Genomic DNA, 19,731 nt, shown 5'->3' with positions numbered 1-19,731 from the left:
ACCTTGTCGCGGTGCTGCCCCGGCCGCTGCCGGAGCCCCCGCGAGCCTGACGCGGTCCCGGCGCGGCCCCTACGGCCGGGCACTGGGGCGCGGGCTCTCCGGGTCGCCCCACTCCCCCCCCCCCCGCCGCCCGTGGCTGCATCGGCCCTAGCCACGTGCTCGCTTTTAGCCCTTTTCATTTTGAACGCGGGGCCGGGCTCCACCGCGGCCCTGGAGCTGGCGGGACGGCGCAGAGGGCGCCCTCCGCCTCCGCCATCTTGGCTGGGGACCCCCCCCTCGTCCGCCATCTTGGGTGGGGCCGTTGCCTGTGGGTGGGGGTCCTCAGAGAACTGGAGGTGCTTGGACAACACCCGCCGGCGGCTGCGGGACCACCTCGGTGACTGGCCGACAAGCCAGCGCCGCGTGGGCTCCGGCCTGCGAGTTCTGCCACGGTCCCCCCGCCTCCCCCGGCGACCCGCGGCCGCCAGCCCTGGGCACAGCCACGGAGCAGGCCTGAGGCGGCCGCCGCCCTCGGCCGTGTCCGGAAATGCCCGAGCGGCTTTCGGAACTCTTCGTGTGCCAATCGGGAGCGCCCGAGCGGGTCGGGCCTGCGAGCCCTTCGGACGCGGTTCGGGCATCTCCGGCGGTCTCCGAGAGCGTTTCGGCCATCTCCGGAACGCGGCCGAGTATTTCCGGCTGTGGCCGAGTAAGCGGCCGTTGGCTCGCCAGTCGCGCCTGCGCGGGCGCGCGTGCCAGGAGAGCCGGGGCGGAAGTGCTGGTGGGCGACGTCACTTCCGGAGAGTGACGGAGCGGCGGGTCAGAGGCGGCAGGAAGATGGCGGCGCCTGAGGAGCGGGAGCTGACGGCGGAGCAGACCGAGAAGCTGCTGCAGTTCCAGGTGCCGCGCCGGGGGGGCACCGGGCCGCGCCGGGAGGCAGCGGCGGGGCGGCTGGGCTAGCCTGCGGGGCTGGGGTCCTGCTGGCCTGCCGCGGGCCGGGGGGCACGGGGCGCCCGGAGAGCCGCTGCAGGCCCCGCCCGGAGCGGGCCCGTGTGGGAGAGGGGCGGGGGAGGAGAGTCCTGTAGGTCTGGCCCGGGTGGGGGCGAGGGGGCCGCTTCCTGGTAGGGCACGGCCCCCACTGGCGTGGGGGTCCCGCCGGTGCGGGGCTGGCACTGCTCGGGCTGCCCCGGGCCGCCGCCCGCCTCGCTGAGGGTCAGTCGGCGCTCTGCGTGCTCCTGGCATTTCATGAGGAATGGTGCCTGTCAACGTTAATTCGGAAGGCAGGAAGCGACTGGTGAATAAACCCCATTACCTCTGCGTAGGGGAAACTTCTCGGTCTGTTCCAGCCATTTTAATTATCTAGTGTGAAAAATTCCCCTTGTTGTTACTGGTGAAAGGAAAACCCTTCCTGTTATGTGAGGAGGACTGGCCAGCGGGTTTCTATACAATGCGGTTTCTCACAAAATTGTTCCTAACCCTCAAGGTTGGGTAATAGCTGTTGGGGGAAGGCCACTGGGGCTAGTAATGATCTAATCTTGCTATCTGCTGCATAGCATGGGCTGGGTGACGTAACCTTTGGTTTGCCAAGTCCATGGGGCTGTGCAGCAGTCAGATAATTTAAAAAAAAATGCAGATTTTTCTTATTAGAAAAGTGTGCTGCAGTCAGAGTTGAAATACTTTGGGCTGCTCGGTGAAAGGTAATTAAACTATTACTGATGAATGAAAATTGTGGTCAGGTGTCTTGGGTTTGTTTTTGAATTGTAGGGCATTGCAGAGACTTTCTTGGACTTTTTTTTCCTGCAACAAAAGTAATCTTTTCTTTCAAGAGTTTTGTTTAATTTTTGTTCCTTCATGTTCAGTTTATCTTAAGAACATGCTTTGCTTTTTTTGATGCAATATAACTGTAGAATTACAGAGCTTAGAGGTATTTCAAAAGCATCCAGTCCTGCCTCCTACTACTGAGCTAGGTCATTTCAGACAGATATTTGCCTAGCCTTTCTATTTGACACCTCTGAACAAGGGGATTCAACCATCTCCTGAAGTAATACACTGCAGCGTTTCTCCATGGTTGACTTCTTGCTGATACGACATCTGAATGTATACTGCAAATTAAGCTGATTGGGCAGTTTTAATTTACAGTCAAATGTTCATGAATAGCTTTAACAATTTCTTTCCCAGTGCTACTGTTTTCCTGGTAAGTGTGTGAGCTTCAAGACGCTGACTTGTGCTGCATATTATTGCTAACGTATATGTAAAAATCGACTTTTGGGTCTATTTTCCTCAATGTTAGATATCGCAGTACTTAGTCATCTGCTGAATCTGGATAGATAGGATCAGCTGCACTTATTAGTTTCACTGCTGCTATTTTCAAAGCCCTGTGGGCAGCAGTGAAACTGTATGGAATTGTGTCTGTTTCCTAATGCTACCTCTGTTACTGCTGTGAGTAGCAGGCTAGGGCGCTGGAGGCTCCTGAGAAAGGAGGGAGAAGGACTCAAAAGGAGGGCTGTATGTGTTAGTCCAGCTTTCTTGTGAGCTCTAGTTTGAAATGGAGGGAGAGGGCAGAGGAAGAAGTCCCTTAGAAAAAGGGAGAAGCTTTAAGGTTAAGACAGCTGTTGTCCAGAGCTTGATATGAAAGAGAGAATCTAGAAGGCTTCAATACCAGGATCCTCTCATTCATGTACAGCCTAGGGTACACAGGATTAGCATTTCACCAGGGTTGTGCTAAGGACCTACTTCACTGGTGATGTCCATCTCCTGTGTTATCTTTATACCTGGCTGGAAGGGCTCGGGCATGCGGTCCTGCTTGTTGTGCTGGAACGAGAGTAAATCAGTCCATCTGGAACAGCTTTTGTTTCCTTTAGCTCTCTGAGAAACTCTGGATTCTTTTAAATAGCATGCGCTTGGAGAAGACTTATGTCTTGCTAAAGTCATCTGTACATTGCTATTGTTGCAGAGCACACTTACAGTTGGAAAACTGCAAACCTTCCAGGGATTCTCACCCTCTTGGCAGGGGGCGCTTCTTGTATGCTTTCTAAGGTTGCTTTACGCTTTCATTGTGACACACCATCATAAAAAGTAATTTTTGCAATATTCTGCAGCCACAAAGCATTGTGTTTCCACAGAAGTCATACCACTACAATGTAAATAAAGTGGGAGAATAGATTAGGAGGGAGGACAGTGTGGATAACTAAGATAAGAACTTTCTGCTATTGCTATTCTCAACGGTGTTTTAGTTAAATAGAGAATGAAACACAAAAAGATGGAGCTAGAGCTGTAGACTGGCATTCACCCAGTAAACAGCTGTTCTGGTTGAAGATGCCATTGTCCTTGACTGTTTATCCTGCCTCTGCTGGAAATGGCTGCTTCCCAGGTGGAGTTGTGAAGGCCTGCTATCCTGTTCCTGCCCCAAGTCCGCTAGGTTACTGTACAGTTTAAATAAATGCTCTGCATTAATCCTGCTGATGTTTGCCTGACATGTTTGGGAATGCTCATGTGAACAGCTCTGCTGGCAAAACTGTAAACGTGGTAGCTATTTTCCTACACAGAGGGCTGGAATAGGACCATTATCTACCAGCCTGGTGTGGTAGGTTAATGGCGGGGGGGGGGCAGAGTACCAATATGGAGAGGTAATTGGAATAAAAGCAACAAAGGCACTCCTGCATGCTTTCAGCCTCCCATTTACTGCTGAGGCATTGGCTAATATAAATGAGCAAAAGCACTTAAATTTTTCATCTGTCAAGGCTTGGCTGCCTGACATCTGTAGGGAAAAACTGGATGTGAATAGCTTAAGAAAGCTGTGGAGATGTGATTCCATTTGGAAGATGGAAGACACAGCAAAGCAGCTTTTGCATGATCTCGTTACTGATCTGTGCCCATTACATTTGGGCTGGTGTCTATTGTAGTTAGAATATGCTAATCTAAAGCAATGCGATGTTGCTTGCAAAAGGGAAGAGAAGTTAGTACTCCTGATACCGTTTCTGACTTCAGCTGGGGAAAACAGAACGCTCAAGGCAGAAAACATCCGCAGTGAAAGAGGTTGGAGGACATAAGGCACTCCAAACAGCTTTTCTACTTAGTGTACTGCATATCGATCAAAAACCCTCATGAATGCATTTGCTATGACATGCAAAGAGAAACTAGCGGTAAAGTATTTTTCTTTTTCTCTCCTAACCCCCCACCCCGAAGTCAGATGTTCTTTACCCTTGGAAACGTAATTCTCTGGAATTTGGCAGTAGGTTTGGAATTAAGAACAGCGCCCGTTATATTCGTGTGGATTTGCATCTCTTATGCTGTTTCAACACATGCTCATATCTGGAGAGGGAACAATTTCCTAAGTTCAGTTTACAAACTTTGTCCACTCGAGGGTGTTCCTTTGGCTTTGAAAATGTGGAATTGCACTTTCCACTACTTCAGTATTAAGAAGGCTTCAGCATTGTAAGCAGCCTCTCAGAGGCGAGAGATTAAAAAAAAATTGTATCTAAAAGGAACTTCAGTACGTTTTTGGAAGGTGCTCTGCTTTAAGAACAGTGTTTGAGAAGGCAATGCTGAATATTTCTGGCTTTTGTGTGCTTAATGTTTTGTTTTCTAAAGATTGTTATCCCCAAATTTCAGTTTGGACCTGCGTTTGTTTGGAGGCTTCCATTTAAGAGCGTGCTAGCTTACTGGAATTAGCTTTGTTTTTCTCTACGATGGGCCTCATCGTTTTATTATTTACTGCGTCAATGTAAGATGTGAACTCTGAGGCGTGTAACTAGCAACTGAAAGTGAGCCGGAAACTATTAGTTCGTGGTTTGAAGATGCTGTTTATTCTGTTAACCTTAGAGAAATTAAGAATATGCTCATTTGTCTTGTGTATGAATAATGCAATTGGCAGAATAGCCACAAGATCCACTAGAAATGCTGCAGATTGGAAGGTGGGAATGCTGTGTTGCTTCAAGTTTCTAACCTGTTTCTGTGACTAAGGTGAAGTAGTAATCACAGAAGGTGCTGGGATAACGGTGTAAGTAGTTGTTGAGAGTGATAATGAACAATATCTGCTTTTACCATGAAGTATCATTTAAACTGACAGTTGAACTGTCTTTGTGCTGCTCCTTACATTGACTGCAAGTTATTCTGAAGATATAGATGTCTTTCAGAACATCTGGGAACTGTAGTGTTTCTATCTGGCATCTGGGTGGTTTGTTTTTACTGTTTCCATTGTTGAGAGCAACTGTATCAAGATACTAAGGAAAGTGTAAATTTCTACACTGAAAAGTGCCTTTATAGAAGAGCGTGAGATCTGACAAACACTGTACTCGTCACTGTGTAACGGTGGTCGAAACAGTGAAGTTAGCCAACATGTACTCTGTCTCTGTGAAGCTCAGTAGCTCTCGCAAGTACTGCAGACATTCAGTATTCATTAAACGCTTGTTGATAGTTACATACCACTGTTACTTTGGCTGCTTCCTGACCTAAAACTGCTACTGCATTTTGCATAATTTAAAAAGGCGAGTGTGTTCAGTCATAAAGCCCTGTTAATAGTGCCTAGCAATAATTCTTATCTTTAGAGACAAAGGTGTGAATGAGCTTCTGAATTATTTAAATTTGCAAACGCCAGCAGAATTTCTGGGGTGTTGTGGAACACCCCAGATCAGAAGACTTACAATGCATGTATTTCAAAGATGTAAGACTCCATGGTAAAATCAAATGATTAAACAAATCACAGATGCCTTCTAAAAGATGTCCTTTTAAGAAGACAATTAAGGGTTTTCTGTAGGAGTTTGGGGTTAAAAAAAAATCAGACTACAAAACCAGAATTTTACTTCGTGAATCTTGTAAGATCCATAAGCTAAAATGCTAATCGTGAATCTGACTGTAAAGCTAAAGTATTCTGGCAGCAAAAGCTAAGTTCAGATGAATTTCATAGAGGAAATGAAGCTTAGTGAAGTAGAGCGTTCCAATGCAATGTCTGCTGCAGGCTTACTGGTTAATAAATATTTATGCACCATTGGGCAGTGACTGAAGCTCTTTCTATTAAATGGCTACAATCAACCAAGTTAATCTCAGTAACGCTTTGAAGAGTCCAATTCTGTGCTGCAGATTGGAGCAGTGATTCTTGCCCAGTAGACTGGGGAGAGGGTAGAAATTTGAGGCGACTTCTTGGGGAAGAAATCAAGTGCTCAAAAGCAGCAGAATTGAACTCAGATATTGAATAAGGCGTTTGTCCATGGAGTGACTTCAGAGAGGAAATAGCATGTGGAACATTTGAATTGGGGGGGGGGGGGGCAGGCTGTGAGGAGGGAGCGGAGCAGATGTACCATCCTTCTCCAGTACAGCAACTAAAATCCCAATTCAGTGTGTTCCAAAATGGTCAACTAATTCTTGTCGAGCAAAACTTATCAGGACAGCCTGACAATCTTTTAAATGAGACAAGAAATCGAGGGAGATGGCAAGCAAAATTGAATGGGAGTGCTAACAATGGACTGGAGCAAAAGGTGTAATAGAGGTTGCCCAAAAGGATTTATATCAAGTTAGTGCTATGTTCTAATCATCGCAAGCTGCCTCCTGCAGAAAAGCTGTGCTATATTGTGTGGCAGATGCAGGGAGCAAAGGTTCCCAGGTCTTTGCTGAGCTCCTGCAAGGCCCGGAACTTCTCAAGTGCTGCATAAAAGAGTCCCTAGAACTGGCAGTCAAAGAACAGGCAAGGCTCTTGGGTAGTCTAGTTAACCTAACTTCTGCAGCGCAGCAGGCTTCACCTGTCGTGACATGTAGCAACCCATATAGGCACGTGTGGCTCAAGGAAAGCATCTATTTGATTTCTCAGTTCCAATCCCTGAGCCGCTGAGGGAGATGGACCCTCCTGTTTTAGTATTAAACCACCTAGCCAGAGACAAATTCATAACCTAGCAGGTGTCTGGAGAGAAGTCCATCAGGTCAGAACAAGAAGCCTTGTCTCTGGAGTTGCCTTGTCACAAATTACTTTGCTAGAGAAGTTTTCGTGTTTCGCCAATATTCTTACATCACAGGTGCGTTTTTTTCATTGGATCTGTTATATTGCATGTGACAATTAAGTGAATCCTATCGTTCCTTCCACCATCTTGTATCTAGATTAAATTGTTTCTGAAAATGTAACTGTTTTCTTGGCTTTCTGATACTCAGTGGAAAAAACTTTACTTTTTTTATATATTAAAATAAAACTAGGCCTAGCATTAGTTCTATTTCCTTCAAAGTTGCTGGCATTGTTAATGGTGTCACCTGTGATGAACATAACTTTCACTGACTGGTTCAAGTGGTTGTTGTTAAAAGGTTAGCAGCAGCACATTTGCGGCTTTATGCTTTCCCATAAAAGTGCATGCTTGGGCTTTGTGGTGATGGGTGCAGTATGCAGTCCTGAAATGTCTGCTGAAAGATCTTACAATGAGTGGTGTTTAGAGAGACGTATTTCTTTGGCCCGGTGACAGGACTGTTCACTTCAGTGAAGATTCATCTCCATTTAAGAGATGCCGCCTTAGCATCTTGTTAATAGCAAATACTCTCTCATTTGCTCTCTTGTGCAGAAGCTCTGATGGCAGAGGGTTAAAATGTGCCTTCCCAAATGTTGAATTGAGAGCCCAGAGACTGAAGTCTATGGGTGAGTTTGAATTACGTTTTCTGTTGAAGGTGCTGCCTAGTTTGGATTGGACTTCTTACTACAGCATCTCCCGTGAAGCTGGAAGACACTTCAGTGGCATTTGGCTTGTTTTGTTTTTAATCTCTGTTTATACTTTCAGTGAATGAAGTAATGGTGGTTGTAAGATTTCAGAAATGCTTTACCTGAGCTATTTAAGGGGGGTGCTTTGAGGAGACATTTTTGAGTGTCTCTGTCTGCTGTAGCCTTCCAGAGTGAAACTCATAGGCAAAATCATCTGATAGCCCTCTTGACTGCACTGAATGCAATTCTAGTTACAGACCTCCCACACTGAAGATTGACTGATGTTGGAAGAGTGCAAAGGCCTGTTTGAATTCAGCCACTTTCCTGTGTGTTTGTGGATTTGGATTGGCTCGGGTACAGTAGCTCCAGCTGTTCTGTTCTGAACTGAGAGTAGAGAGCTTTAGAGAGGAGCCTTGCTTTTTGACGTTGTATTGCAGTAACTCCTGTCTGTGCTCAAGTGTTGCACGGAACTGTAAAAACAGTGCTTCCCTGGCACTCACTCACTCTTATCCCCTTCTTTAGGACTTGACTGGCATAGAGTCCATGGACCAATGTCGTCACACACTGGAGCAGCACAACTGGAACATAGAGGTATTGTTTAAAATTAGCTTCTTGGCTGTTCCCAAGTATGTGGATTAAACTGAGTTGGCGGGGGGAGGAGAGCGTTCCTGCAGTAAGATTTAAACGGTTAACCTGTGTATTTACCCTAGCAGTTTCTTATAAGAACATCTTGGTGTATTGATAGAGAGCTGGTTTCAGAAACATGCAGCAGAATTTAAGGCTGTGAACGTTTGCTTGACACACTATTTAAGTTCTCATGGTGGATACATGCAGAGTGCCTTGAAAAAGATTTTTCTGTATAGAAATGAGTATTGGTGTTTACAGTGTATTGTAATGAGTTGTGTTTATCGGGTGCTTTGAGTCTGTGGACAATTGATACCTACTGTTAGTGTTGAAAGTACAACAAAGATGTTTTCTGCCCTCCTTAAATGTCTGAAGCGTTCCTTTACTTGTTCTTGCATCATAGGCAGCTGTACAGGACCGACTGAACGAGCAAGAAGGTGTCCCGAGTGTCTTTAATCCACCTCCGTCTCGGCCGTTGCAAGTCAATACAGCCGACCACAGGATCTACAGCTATGTTGTATCAAGGCCACAGCCAAGGGCAAGTTATCGTACAGTTGATTTCTGTCATGTTTCTTGAGTGATTTCTGCGAACAACAAAACATGCCAGCAGGGAAAGGAAGTGTTTCCTTTGTGTGCGGTTACCTCCTTTCTAAACATTTTATCTTCTTGAAAACAAAATGTGGAACTGTTCCTTCAGCCTCTATTTTTATTTTGGATATTTTTCTCCCTGGTGTAATTCACAATACATGACAACTCTTTTGTCATACAGCATCTTGCTGTGCTGTAGTAAGAGTTGTTGATCAATTCAGCTGGAATGAAGGACTGTCTCCTCTTTCGTGCAGAGTAGCAATCTTCTTTTCTTGTTAAAACCCTTGAAGAGCTGTTTTGTTGGCATACACAAATAACATATGTTAACGTCAGTACAGATTAAACTACTTGCATTATCAGTTTACGAACAAATTTGCCCGAGTCCTTGCAAGACTCGGTGCTATTAATCCCATTATACAGCTAAGAAAATTAGAGCAGAGAACAAAAGCATTGCTCTTTGAAGTAGTCACTGACACCAGTTCTCAAAAATGTCATGTTGAATTCCTGGAGTGAACCACGTCAGTCACTTAAATTTGATTCGACTTGTCCAAAATCATGACCTGTTGCTGAGGGTTGTTTTTTTTTTTTTTTGTGGTGGTGGGTTAGAGGGCTAATTACTTTCACATATGTGTGTTTACTGATGGACGCGCTTGCTTTAGCAGGTTTGTTTCTGGGGTAGAGACTGTTCTAACTCTTTGTTTATAATTGCAGGGTCTGTTAGGATGGGGTTACTACTTGATAATGCTTCCATTCCGATTTACCTATTACACGTTACTTGACATATTTAGGTAAGTATTTTCTGGTATGTGCTGTTCTCTTATGTATTGATTGCATGAAGGCACAATTTAGCTTAGAGGTGGCTGTACTTCTGTCACTTGGATCTTTTTGTTCAGTCTAACGACATATCTGTCTTTCCCTGTATTTGCTCGTGTGGCTTTGTGTTGCCTTGTAAAGTTCCTACACTGTTTAGTAAGAAATAAACCTTATTGCAGAGAAAAGTGCCTTACAGCTTTATAAATATTTAACTGGAATTCTAAATCAAGATGGCTTTACAGTTTGTGAATGCCAGACAAAGGGGATGCACAAAGCAATATGAATTTTATGAATATTCTTGGAGAAATGCACAACCTGGTCAGAATCTTGTGCCATTGGGTTAGGCTCTGTGTTCACCTGCTTCAGTCTTTGCTTTAGAATACAGTAGATGAGATGAGAAAAGAAACAGAAGGAAAATGTGTAGTATATTACTTGGCAAAACTCAAACTGTAAATACATTTGCTTTTCCCCCTTCTTGGTGTCTTTTGCATCTTCCACCTTTGCTGCCCCGAAGGCCTAGTTCATCTTGACCACTCCTGTAATTCAAAGAGAGAAAAGGGAAAGTTGAAAAGTGGTAAATCTCCAGCAGTCCTGCCATCTGTGTTGTCTTGGCAGTTCCTCTATTGTTACTTTTTTCCCTCCTTAAAGGCTTTTCCAAAGTGCAGTATAACCCTTTTTTATGCGTAACTGAAACCAAAACAAGGCTGATGCTTGCCTTAAACTATAGTTTTTTTCAGCATTGAGAACAGTTGTTTCTTTTCTCTCTACTTATTTGATTCCTAGTGCAGCGTCCTCTTCCTGCAGCTCTTTACACGCTAGAATTGTGTGAAAGCAGAAATGCAGCTGTCAAAGTTAATCTGGACAGAACTCTGACTTTTAACAGCCGGTGTTTGACCTATTTCCTCAAACCTCATGGTTGGTGTGGCCTATGCCTGGTACTTCAGAAGCTGAAACTGTTAATCATACAGTAGTATTCAGAGAATGCAGGTACTTGCTGAGGTCTGACAAGAGATATGTGACTGGGTCTTTCTCTAGTTGTGATATCAGTTTGGAGCAGGTGGCAGTTTAGGTTGTAATTGTAAATGTTCAAGGGACTCAGCTGTGACGTTTTTTTTTTCCTGTCTTGTGAATGCCGGTGACTATTTGCAGAAAAGAAAACACGTTCTTCAGAAAGTCTAGTAAGCTGAATTTCCAGTGTCCTTTGCTTCCTTCCTAGGTTTGCTCTGCGTTTTATACGCCCTGATCCTCGTAGTCGGGTCACTGACCCAGTGGGTGACATTATTTCGTTTATTCATATGTTTGAGGAAAAATATGGGAGGATACACCCTGTCTTCTACCAGGGAACTTACAGCCAGGTCAGTGTCACATGTTGGTGCATAGATATTGATGAGATGGAGAGTGGGAATTCTGCCAGATGGTATCAGGGCCTACATGGCAAAACCACTTTTCATCTAAAAGCCCAGCGTTTGTCTCCAAACTCTGTAACAGGGTAATGGAGATCTAGTGAACAAGTGTATTAGAAAACCAGTGTCTGTCAGGCTTGATGACGTGCCAGACCTACAAAATTGGAAAGCAAAGCTGCTCTGACTGTTCCTCGACCGTCTGTATGGCTTTGTAGCCAGCAGCTATTCTTTGTAATCCTGCCTTTGTTTTTATAAACTGATGTGGTGTGCCAAAGTCTGTCCTTCTGCTCACCAAATTTGAATTGACTACCTGGGCTTGTATCATAATGCTGCTCCAGAATTTGGTCCAAGACCTCAACATTTACAGTGAGAGTCACTGAGGAAATTAAGGGACGTGAGGGTCCCATATGCTAGATTTGGGTTGATAACGTTCTCTGTAAAAGAGGGACATCCCAGTAGGTACTGCCTCTCCTGCAGCCTCTTTCAGCCTAGCCAAAAGAAGGGCCTCTTGCAGTGCGTTCTAGCAGACAGTTGGATCAGTGCTGCTCCTTGAATGCCAGAGAAGAATGTGGAGTCTGTATCCGCAGTGCGCTCCACAGTGGTGGAGCTTGCCGCCTCCAGAACTGTCTTGCCTGGAATCTAAACTTAAATCGCCACTGAATGGTTAGGCTACCAAAACTCACTGCCGGTTAAACAGGGAGCCTATTGTACGCTTATCCTGTGGCCTTGTTAAGAAATGTTCTTGGGCGGGTGGAATCCAGAGATTGTAGATAAAGAAGTGTTTTGTCCAGGCCTGTAGCATTATTGAGTTGACTTTTTAGTAGCGTGTTCATTAGTTGTGGTCTGAAGACTGCATCCTGTACAGGGTAGAGTGGAAAGTTAAGCCTTGCCTGCTGCAAGTCTGAGGGATGAAGGAGGGTTCGTAGTGCCAGCTGTGTGTGGTGGGGAGGTAGGCGGAAGGGGTGTCCAGCTGCACAGTTGTGTACCTGGCTTTGATCAGAGTTCAGCATTCTCCAAAGCCGCAGAATGAAAGCACGTTCATATTATTGTGGCCCTCCTGAATGACGGTTTAGTTAGAAGGTCTGGTAGGCTTGTCCTCCATTGCCGTTTCATTAAAACCGCATTACTGGCAGAGTAATGTCCTGGGTAAATGCCACTGAGCTGCTTCACGCAAGTCTTGTGCGTGCCACTTTCCCTTTGCCTAAAGACCCTGTAACTTTACTTTCTTTGCTCTTATGCCCAAGGCACTGAACGATGCGAAGCGGGAGCTGCGCTTCCTGTTGGTTTATCTTCACGGAGATGACCACCAAGATACTGATGAATTCTGCCGGTAGGTATGAGCAAAGCTTCCCAAATAGTTAGCCTTCCATTTGAAATGCAGTCTCGTTCACGTGGTCTCTTCTCATCCTCTAGCAATACGCTGTGCGTACCTGAGGTGATCACCCTCATAAACACTAGGATGCTCTTTTGGGCTTGTTCAACCAATAAACCAGAGGGATACAGAGGTGAGTATGTCCCTTCTGGACTTGACCCGATTACCTTGATTCCTGTCTCTGGAACAAGACAAATACTCCTTGATGAATTTCCATGTTTGGAATGCTCTGGCTTTTGTGAAAGCAGACGAGAGATTGCAGGACTGCTTGGGAAAAACATGTGCCGTGTTTTGTGTGTTATCTCAGAGGGCTTGTTTTGGATCCTAAGGAAATAGTCATGCTCTTAACCTCAACTGTTGCGTACGTTTCTGGGCAATGCTAGTTGCTTACGATTTGCAGACGTTCAAGCTACTTTCAGTGGTTTGTTAATGGGAGTTGGTGGGTCTATACCAAGAATTAGAAACTTGAGTGCAGAAACAAGTATCTAATTAGCAGTTACCTTAACAGTGGTTTGTATTATGCCTGAGGCTAGAAGTGACTTGTTACATGCGTTATTCCCTCTTCCCAGTCATCTTTACTCCACATCCAGTCTTTCTGTCTCCTTGGAAGATGTGGTCTTCCAGTGTTTACGGTAGAGTTTTTCTACAGATGGAGACTTTTCCCAAAGTTCTGTTTATGCCTTCTGTGCTGCTTTTGACCTTTCTGGGTTTATGGCAACAGAGGCTTGGAGTTCTGGAATTAAATCTGGATCGTTTCTGGTTTCATAGTTCAGCTGCCAGCCATTGACATCTTGAAAGAACGGCTTTCTAAGCAGACACGTTTACTCACTGGGCTGGTTATGGTGACGCTTGTGCCCATCTCCTAGTCTCCCAGGCTCTGCGAGAGAACACATACCCATTCCTGGCTGTGATTATGCTGAAAGATCGCAGAATGACGGTAGTTGGGCGACTAGAAGGCCTCATCCAGGCTGATGACCTCATTAATCAACTGACGTTCATCATGGATGCCAATCAGACTTACCTGGTGTCTGAGCGCCTGGAAAGGTATGCTGGGACCTGAGCTCCAGTAATGCTGACCTTGTGAAGGTAGGCTCCGCTCTGTTCCCTTCCTCCCTCCAGACACACCATATGTAGGCAGGTGGGTCACCTATCTCCTGTTCTGTGACGCAGCCTGTGGTAGCCCATCTTCACAGTGGGAGCCTTGTTGTAAACAAGGCTGTGTTGTGGTCCAGTAATTCAGGCCACTATATAGCCAGGGAGGAGTTGCCCATATATGCCTGATACTGAAAGATGAGGGTGACAGCTCTACTCTAGCTTTCACAGTTGGAACAAACCCTTAGCGCACTGGAGCTTTGCAGGTAAAGTTTGGATGTAGCCAGCCAGTAGGAGCTAAGTGGGCACGTAGGTATTGCAGACGGGAGGAGAGCTGATGTTTGCAGCTAGTTGGTGAGTGAGTGGTGCTGCTCAGACTGGGTGTGCTGAATTTTGACGTGCTGCTGTGTTGCTGTTGGTGCCTTGCTAGCACAAGCTCAGTTACTGATAATAGTGTGGGGACGTGCAGGCTGTGTCCAAAGCAGGATGCCAGCTTCTGGGCTTCTGTCCTCCCCTTTTCTGCCCTGCGATTTCTGTGGGGGATCCAGTAACATGCTTTTGATGCTTGTGGCTTTTAAAACGCACAAGGAATTATGAGAAGGAAATAAAACCATGAAGAGTCTCAAGTGTGAGGCAGAAATCTGTGCACTGCTTATATGGTATTTGTCCAGTCAGTCAAGCTGCACTGGGTGAGAAATCTTTTGTGTTCAGGCTGTTTCCACTCAACCTCAGCTTAAAGAAACAGTCTGTGGGCTAGGGACTGTAGAGGGACTGCCTTTTAGGAATATGCAATCCTCTGCACTCTAAATGGGGCACTAGCTAACGTGTGTGCTCTTGCACGTTTGAGGCTGTATCTGCATCCTCAGGTCTGCCATCAGTGTCCCTTGCCTTAACTTCTGGCCCTGCTAGCCCTGACCTTCCCCTGCTCACTTTTGCAGGGAAGAGAGGAACCAAACCCAGGTTCTGAGGCAGCAGCAGGATGAGGCATATCTGGCATCCTTGCGTGCAGACCAGGAAAAGGAGCGCAAGAAGAAGGAAGAACGGGAGAGGAAGAAGAAGAAGGAAGAGGAAGTGCAGCAGCAGAAACTAGCAGAGGAGAGACGGCGACAGGTGAGAGCGAACCGGGACTGCCAGAGAAGCTGCCGCGTGCTGTTGGATGCTCATGGTGTGTAGGAGTAGTGCCTGCAGTGGGGTTTTCCGGTCAGACTGGAGTTGCTAGTCCTGTTTGGGGCTTGCCTGTCTTCCTCCAAGCCTCCTGGAGCAGCTGTGCTGCATGGGATAAGCATAGATAACAGTTCAGTGCATACGCTTTACTCCCACTCCCTCATTACTTTACAGACGCTGCAGGAGGAGAAGGAGCGGAAGTCTGAATGCCTTCCTCCTGAGCCGCATCCTGATGACCCTGAGAGCGTTAAGATCATTTTCAAGCTGCCTAATGATTCCAGAGTGGAGCGGCGATTCCACTTCACACAGTCATTGACGGTGAGCTTGGGGCAGAGCTGACAGGCTTCCCAAACAGAGAAGGAAAGATGTAGGAGATTCTTCAGGTGGCTCAGGAAAGCTTTGACTCCTTTGAGCTTTGCCAAATAGTGACCTTTGCCTAGAGCCTTACCCAAGAACAAGTCTGTCTGCTAAGGAGGGTGTGTTTTGCCTTTGGGCTAAATCCCACCAACACAGGAAGAGAAGAGAAAGACTGGAAGAAAAACAAGGGAAGAAATTTTCCCCAAAGGTGAGGACTCCTGTTACTTCCTGTTAAATAGGGGTACAGGAAATCCATTAACAGTATCTGGACTCTCCGAATATTCTGTGACAGGTCCCACTTCATGCATGCTAAGAAAATGGCTCTCATCTATAATGCAGTGATGGTGCAAATTCTGTGGGAATTCCTTCCCTCCCCCCCCGCCCCCCCATGAGATACTATGGATGCAGTCTAGCTGTATCACTGCTCCCCCAGCTGGCAGTTATTTCTGTGCTTCCTTCCCAGGTGATCCATGACTTCTTGTTCTCCTTGAAAGAGAGCCCTGAAAAGTTCCAGATTGAGGCCAACTTTCCTCGCCGTGTCCTGCCCTGCCTCCCTACAGAGGAGTGGCCCAACCCACCCACGCTGCAGGAGGCCGGACTCAGCCACACGGAAGTCCTCTTTGTGCAGGACCTTACGGACGATTGACGCTTTTCCAGAATACACAAATGGAAAGAAATTCATATTATTATAATACGATATTTTTTTTAAGACTGCATAAAAACGAGGGATCAGAGACCATGTCGCCTGTGCCAGCCGTGCTATGTGTGTGCACTGGCGAGAGGAAGTGTGTGCACGTCCTCACACACCCGTGCACACAGCCATCCCCTATACTTGGAGGGCAGAGAGGGAGGGGAGCTGGTGTTGCCCCTCCACCCTCCCCGGGGAGGAACAGGAATGGCAGCTCTCGGTAAATATTGCTTTTATTGACAATAATAATAAAACTCCGACAACCTGACATCTTGTGAAGATTTGATACTCTGCTGCTCCTGAGAGTCAGCCAGAAGACTGGGCACCTGAATGTGTTGGGAGTGGGGCAGGGGGGAGGGCTGGACAGAATTTCTTCAGCTTCCCTCTATGTATAAATACATTTCTTTTAATATTTCTCTTGCTTTGTAATGACCAAAGGAGAATGGGGTTGACTATATAGTATTAATTTTTTTGATAAAGAGCTGGTTCAATTCTTACCCGTGTGGGATCTTGCCCAGGGTTCTTAGCCTGCGTAGTGTAATAAACTCTGCCTCTAGCATGTCTGTGCAATTGCTTTCTGCCTGTGCCACATCCAGTGGTGTTGCCCTGCTGAAACCAAGCCCGGGGGATGTGGTTCCAGCTGCTGCGGCTCTTCAGCAAGTCAGTGCTCACAGTGTGGTGCTGGATATGTTTAACCTCTGCCCTGCCTTGGGGCTGGCTCTTTATTGAAATAGAGTTCTAGGAGCAAGACAAACATGAAGCCTATCCAAATAGGGGTGGGAGGAGGCACCCTTGGTGTTGCTGCTGTACCTGTGGTATGGACTCTAGGAGGTGAGTTTAGGTAGAACATAGAATACCTTTCCTTTGCTTAGGGTGCAACTGTTGCTGAGCCAACCCTCCTGGACAAAACTACAGATGGAAAAAGGGAGGGAGAGGAGTGCCTGGCATGCAAGGTGCCCTGTGCAGAAGGGTGGCTGTAGGACCCTCTAGAAAAGGGTTCCTTTGTGCGTGTGAAGCCCCTGTGTCTCAGGGTCCAGTTCAGAGCTTGTCTGCAATTTCACCTCATGGCCAAAGGGAGATTTTCCTCCCTTCTGCCTACCCTGTTAGTAATCTCTTTTTGAACAGAGAGAGAATTAGGGTTGTTTCACTTGGTGCACGTCATTTGCTTGTGTGAAATAAAGGAAAGAGAAGGGATGCGCTCCCTGCTGGAGAGAGAAAGCTGTAGGAGATAGTCCTTTGCTTCCATTTCCTGACAGTAACACCTGTTTTCATGGTAGCTTCAGGGCTGGGCAGGGCCTTTTGGGAGGATGATGGAGGAACCCTCTCTGCTGAAAGCAGAGTTCTTCCCTTCCTGACCCGGGAGCGTTGGAGCAGCCAGGAGGAGCCAGAGCTGCTGCCCCCTTGTCCCCTAGGTGTATGTGGGGTGGCATGCTGCCCTAGCTGAGTCCTTAGCTGACCACCTGGGCTAGTACAGCTGGGTACCAGCTTGCCCCCAATCCTGGGGGTGAGGCAGAAGCTGGGGTTTCTGGGTCAGCAGGGGCCTGGAAAGACCGTGGCGCTGTAGGGTGCTTGGGGTACTACTACCCTGAGCCCTTCAGCTTGAAACACCCTGCCTCTGGCTGCCGAAGGTGCCTTTTGGGTCAGCCTGGCTGTACTAGTGCCCCACCCAGCTAGGGAAGTGCAAGGACCACCTCTTCCCCTGGTGGGGGGGGGGGGGGGGCTTCGGGGGAGGTGGATGCTGCTTTCCTAGGTGATGGACCCACCCAGGCACAGGTGCTGCCCCAGGATCATGTCCAGGGCAAGTTTCCACCTCAATGCAAGCCACGTTGTGCAAAGGACCACTGGGCAGGAGTGAGGGGCACTGTGGTGCTGCTGGATCACAGAGCCCTTCAGCCATCTCCAAAGCTAGGACCGCAGTTAGCTCTTGCCAAACTCTGGCACCATCTGCTGTCCTGATCCCTTCTCTTCTGCCCCTGGGGTACTGTAACCACCTAAGGCCAGATTGGGGGTTGGATGCTGAAACCAGAGGATGTGGCAGGGTAAGAAATGATGGGCTCAGCAGTAAGTGACGTGGCGAGACAGAGCTGGGGCTGAGCCAGCTCTGGCTTGCAGCTCGCCTGGCCCTGCTCTGCAGGAGGAGGCCCGGCGGAGCTAAACCTGGCCATCTGGCAACCCCTGGGGCCAGCGTGGCCGCACTGCCCGCAGCAGGGGATGCCTATGGGATGTGGGGAGCAGGCAGATAGAGTCCTTTCACGTCCTGCTTCCTGCACAGGTTGCCAGTGGGGCTGGTGACACAGGCCAGACGCAGCAGCACCCACCTCGCCCTGGATGCCCTATAGGGACTCCTGGCAGCACGGCCCCAAACGCCCCAAAGGATGCACCCGACTCAGACACCGGCCTGCAAGCGTCCGGCCACCGCGTCGGCCCCACGTCAGCTGCCCCAGCACCTCATCGAGCCCCCACAAGGACAGAGCTGGGCACAGCGTGTTGGTATACATCATACATTTATTAGTGAATATCCCTCTCAAAATCAGCCACAACATTAAAAAAAATAATGATTGCACTACTTGGTCAAGCAGAACTAGCAACTTTCATTTTAAAAAAAGTACAAATCTGTTAAAAATTTCAATCAGTATAATACACATATATATAATACAACATACTAGTTATGTTAAATGCTACAAAACCAATATGATTCCAATGGAATGGAAAAAAAACAAACACTTTTAGAGCTTTAAGAACCTTTTTTTCTATATATTAGCCTTTTTTCAAATACATACATGGGAAAAATGAGGTAACTGTAAAATGTGCAAGTAACAGAGCAAAAAAAATTATATATATATATTTATATATATATATATATATATATATAAAAACTTTCTAACACAGAACACACGTCCTAGCACCTTCCAGGGACCCGCGGGGAGGCCGCGGCGTTCCCACTGGAGGGCCCGGGGACTGGTATAATAGAACAGTAAACAGTCCACTATCCCACCACAGGAAATCATTGGTAAACAGTGGTATCTACAGCGCAGTCAGCAATCACAAACACCCTAAATAATTGTTTTTTAGTATTTTTTTTGTATTTTTTTGTATTTTTTTTAAATGATACTTTAGCTGCTCATTGGAATAAATTCTGCAGCACACGAGCTGTGAGCTTTCGAGTCGCCGTCAAAGGACCGTAAGGCTTTCCTGGCTCCCTGGGCACCGCGAGGGCGGGAGGGGGCGTCTCCGGGGGCGCGAGGCCGGCTGCGGGCTGGGCCGCCGCGCGGCACGGGGACTCCTTTGGTAATCTGTCTCTGAGCGAGGGACGGGGAGGGGGCCGGGGTCCTGCCCGAGGGCACCGAGCCCAGCGGTGCCAGCACCCGCGGCGTGGCAAAGCCAGCAGCGCCACGGCCATGGCGTGCCCACAGCCTGTGGCGTCGCTGTGCCAGCCGTTTTATATGGAGGGCAACCGCCGGATTGGCTGGGAAAGGGAGGCAAAGGGGAGCCACCCAATAACAACATGGCACTCGCCATCCCCCACGCCCAATTGGCTGGGCAGCGACCAGCACCAGCCAACCGGTGCGTGGGGAGAGGCACGCCGATTGGCAGAGAGGGTGCACATTCCTCCGCCAATCGGCAGCAGGCGCACCTCAGCGGCCTTGTGATTGGCACCCCCTTTGGACCAATGGGGCAGCAGCAGGGGGGGGTGGCACCAGCCTGGCCTGGCCCACCCACACACGTGCAGGGCCTCGCACCCAGCATGGCGGCTGGACCCCCCCCCCCCCCAAAACCCGCCCCACAGCCACCACCGCCACCTGCCCCCCGCCCCGCGGGGAGCGACCAGGCCGCCGGGGAGATCCCCGCTGCGCCCGGCCCGACCCCCCCCCACCTTGCACACGCCGCCGCCGCGGGCGCCCCCGGCCGCCGCCTCCGGCCCGGAGGGGCGCAGGCCCCGCGGGGACGACGGCCCTGAAAGTCTCACGGTCCTGCTGTGGCGTTG

At 48.0% G+C, this 19,731-nt stretch overlaps 1 protein-coding gene across 2 annotated transcripts; it reads left to right on the top strand.

Moving 5' to 3' along the window:
- Window positions 1–141: 141 nt before the first annotated feature.
- Window positions 142–16,320, top strand: FAF2 (Fas associated factor family member 2). 2 transcript variants are annotated; one of them, XM_068959616.1, is made up of 12 exons: window positions 749–876; window positions 7,512–7,585; window positions 8,168–8,236; window positions 8,673–8,807; window positions 9,569–9,645; window positions 10,887–11,025; window positions 12,318–12,403; window positions 12,487–12,578; window positions 13,312–13,489; window positions 14,476–14,647; window positions 14,876–15,019; window positions 15,522–16,314. In XM_068959616.1, the coding sequence occupies exons 3-12, from the start codon at window positions 8,189–8,191 to the stop codon at window positions 15,702–15,704; spliced, it is 1,254 nt and encodes a 417-aa protein (XP_068815717.1). In that variant the 5' UTR covers window positions 749–876; window positions 7,512–7,585; window positions 8,168–8,188; the 3' UTR covers window positions 15,705–16,314. The 2 variants fall into 2 exon arrangements, with proteins under 2 accessions (XP_068815716.1, XP_068815717.1); XM_068959615.1 differs by lacking the exon at window positions 7,512–7,585 and having other exon boundaries at window positions 142–876; window positions 15,522–16,320.
- Window positions 16,321–19,731: the final 3,411 nt, after the last annotated feature.

Source organism: Struthio camelus, chromosome 13, assembly GCF_040807025.1.
Source record: "Struthio camelus isolate bStrCam1 chromosome 13, bStrCam1.hap1, whole genome shotgun sequence".
Taxonomy (NCBI): Eukaryota; Metazoa; Chordata; class Aves; order Struthioniformes; family Struthionidae; genus Struthio; species Struthio camelus.
The sequence above is the reverse complement of the archived record's forward strand: the minus strand, read 5'-3'. Positions and strand labels throughout refer to the sequence as shown.

Bases quoted from the DNA above. Each gene is read 5' to 3' on its own strand.
- FAF2 (XM_068959615.1), top strand. From the start codon at position 814: ATGGCGGCGCCTGAGGAGCGGGAGCTGACGGCGGAGCAGACCGAGAAG. The intron at 877-8,167 runs GTGCCGCGCCGG...CCCCTTCTTTAG, and splicing joins AGAAGCTGCTGCAGTTCCAG to GACTTGACTGGCATAGAGTC. The intron at 8,808-9,568 runs GCAAGTTATCGT...TTATAATTGCAG, and splicing joins TATCAAGGCCACAGCCAAGG to GGTCTGTTAGGATGGGGTTA.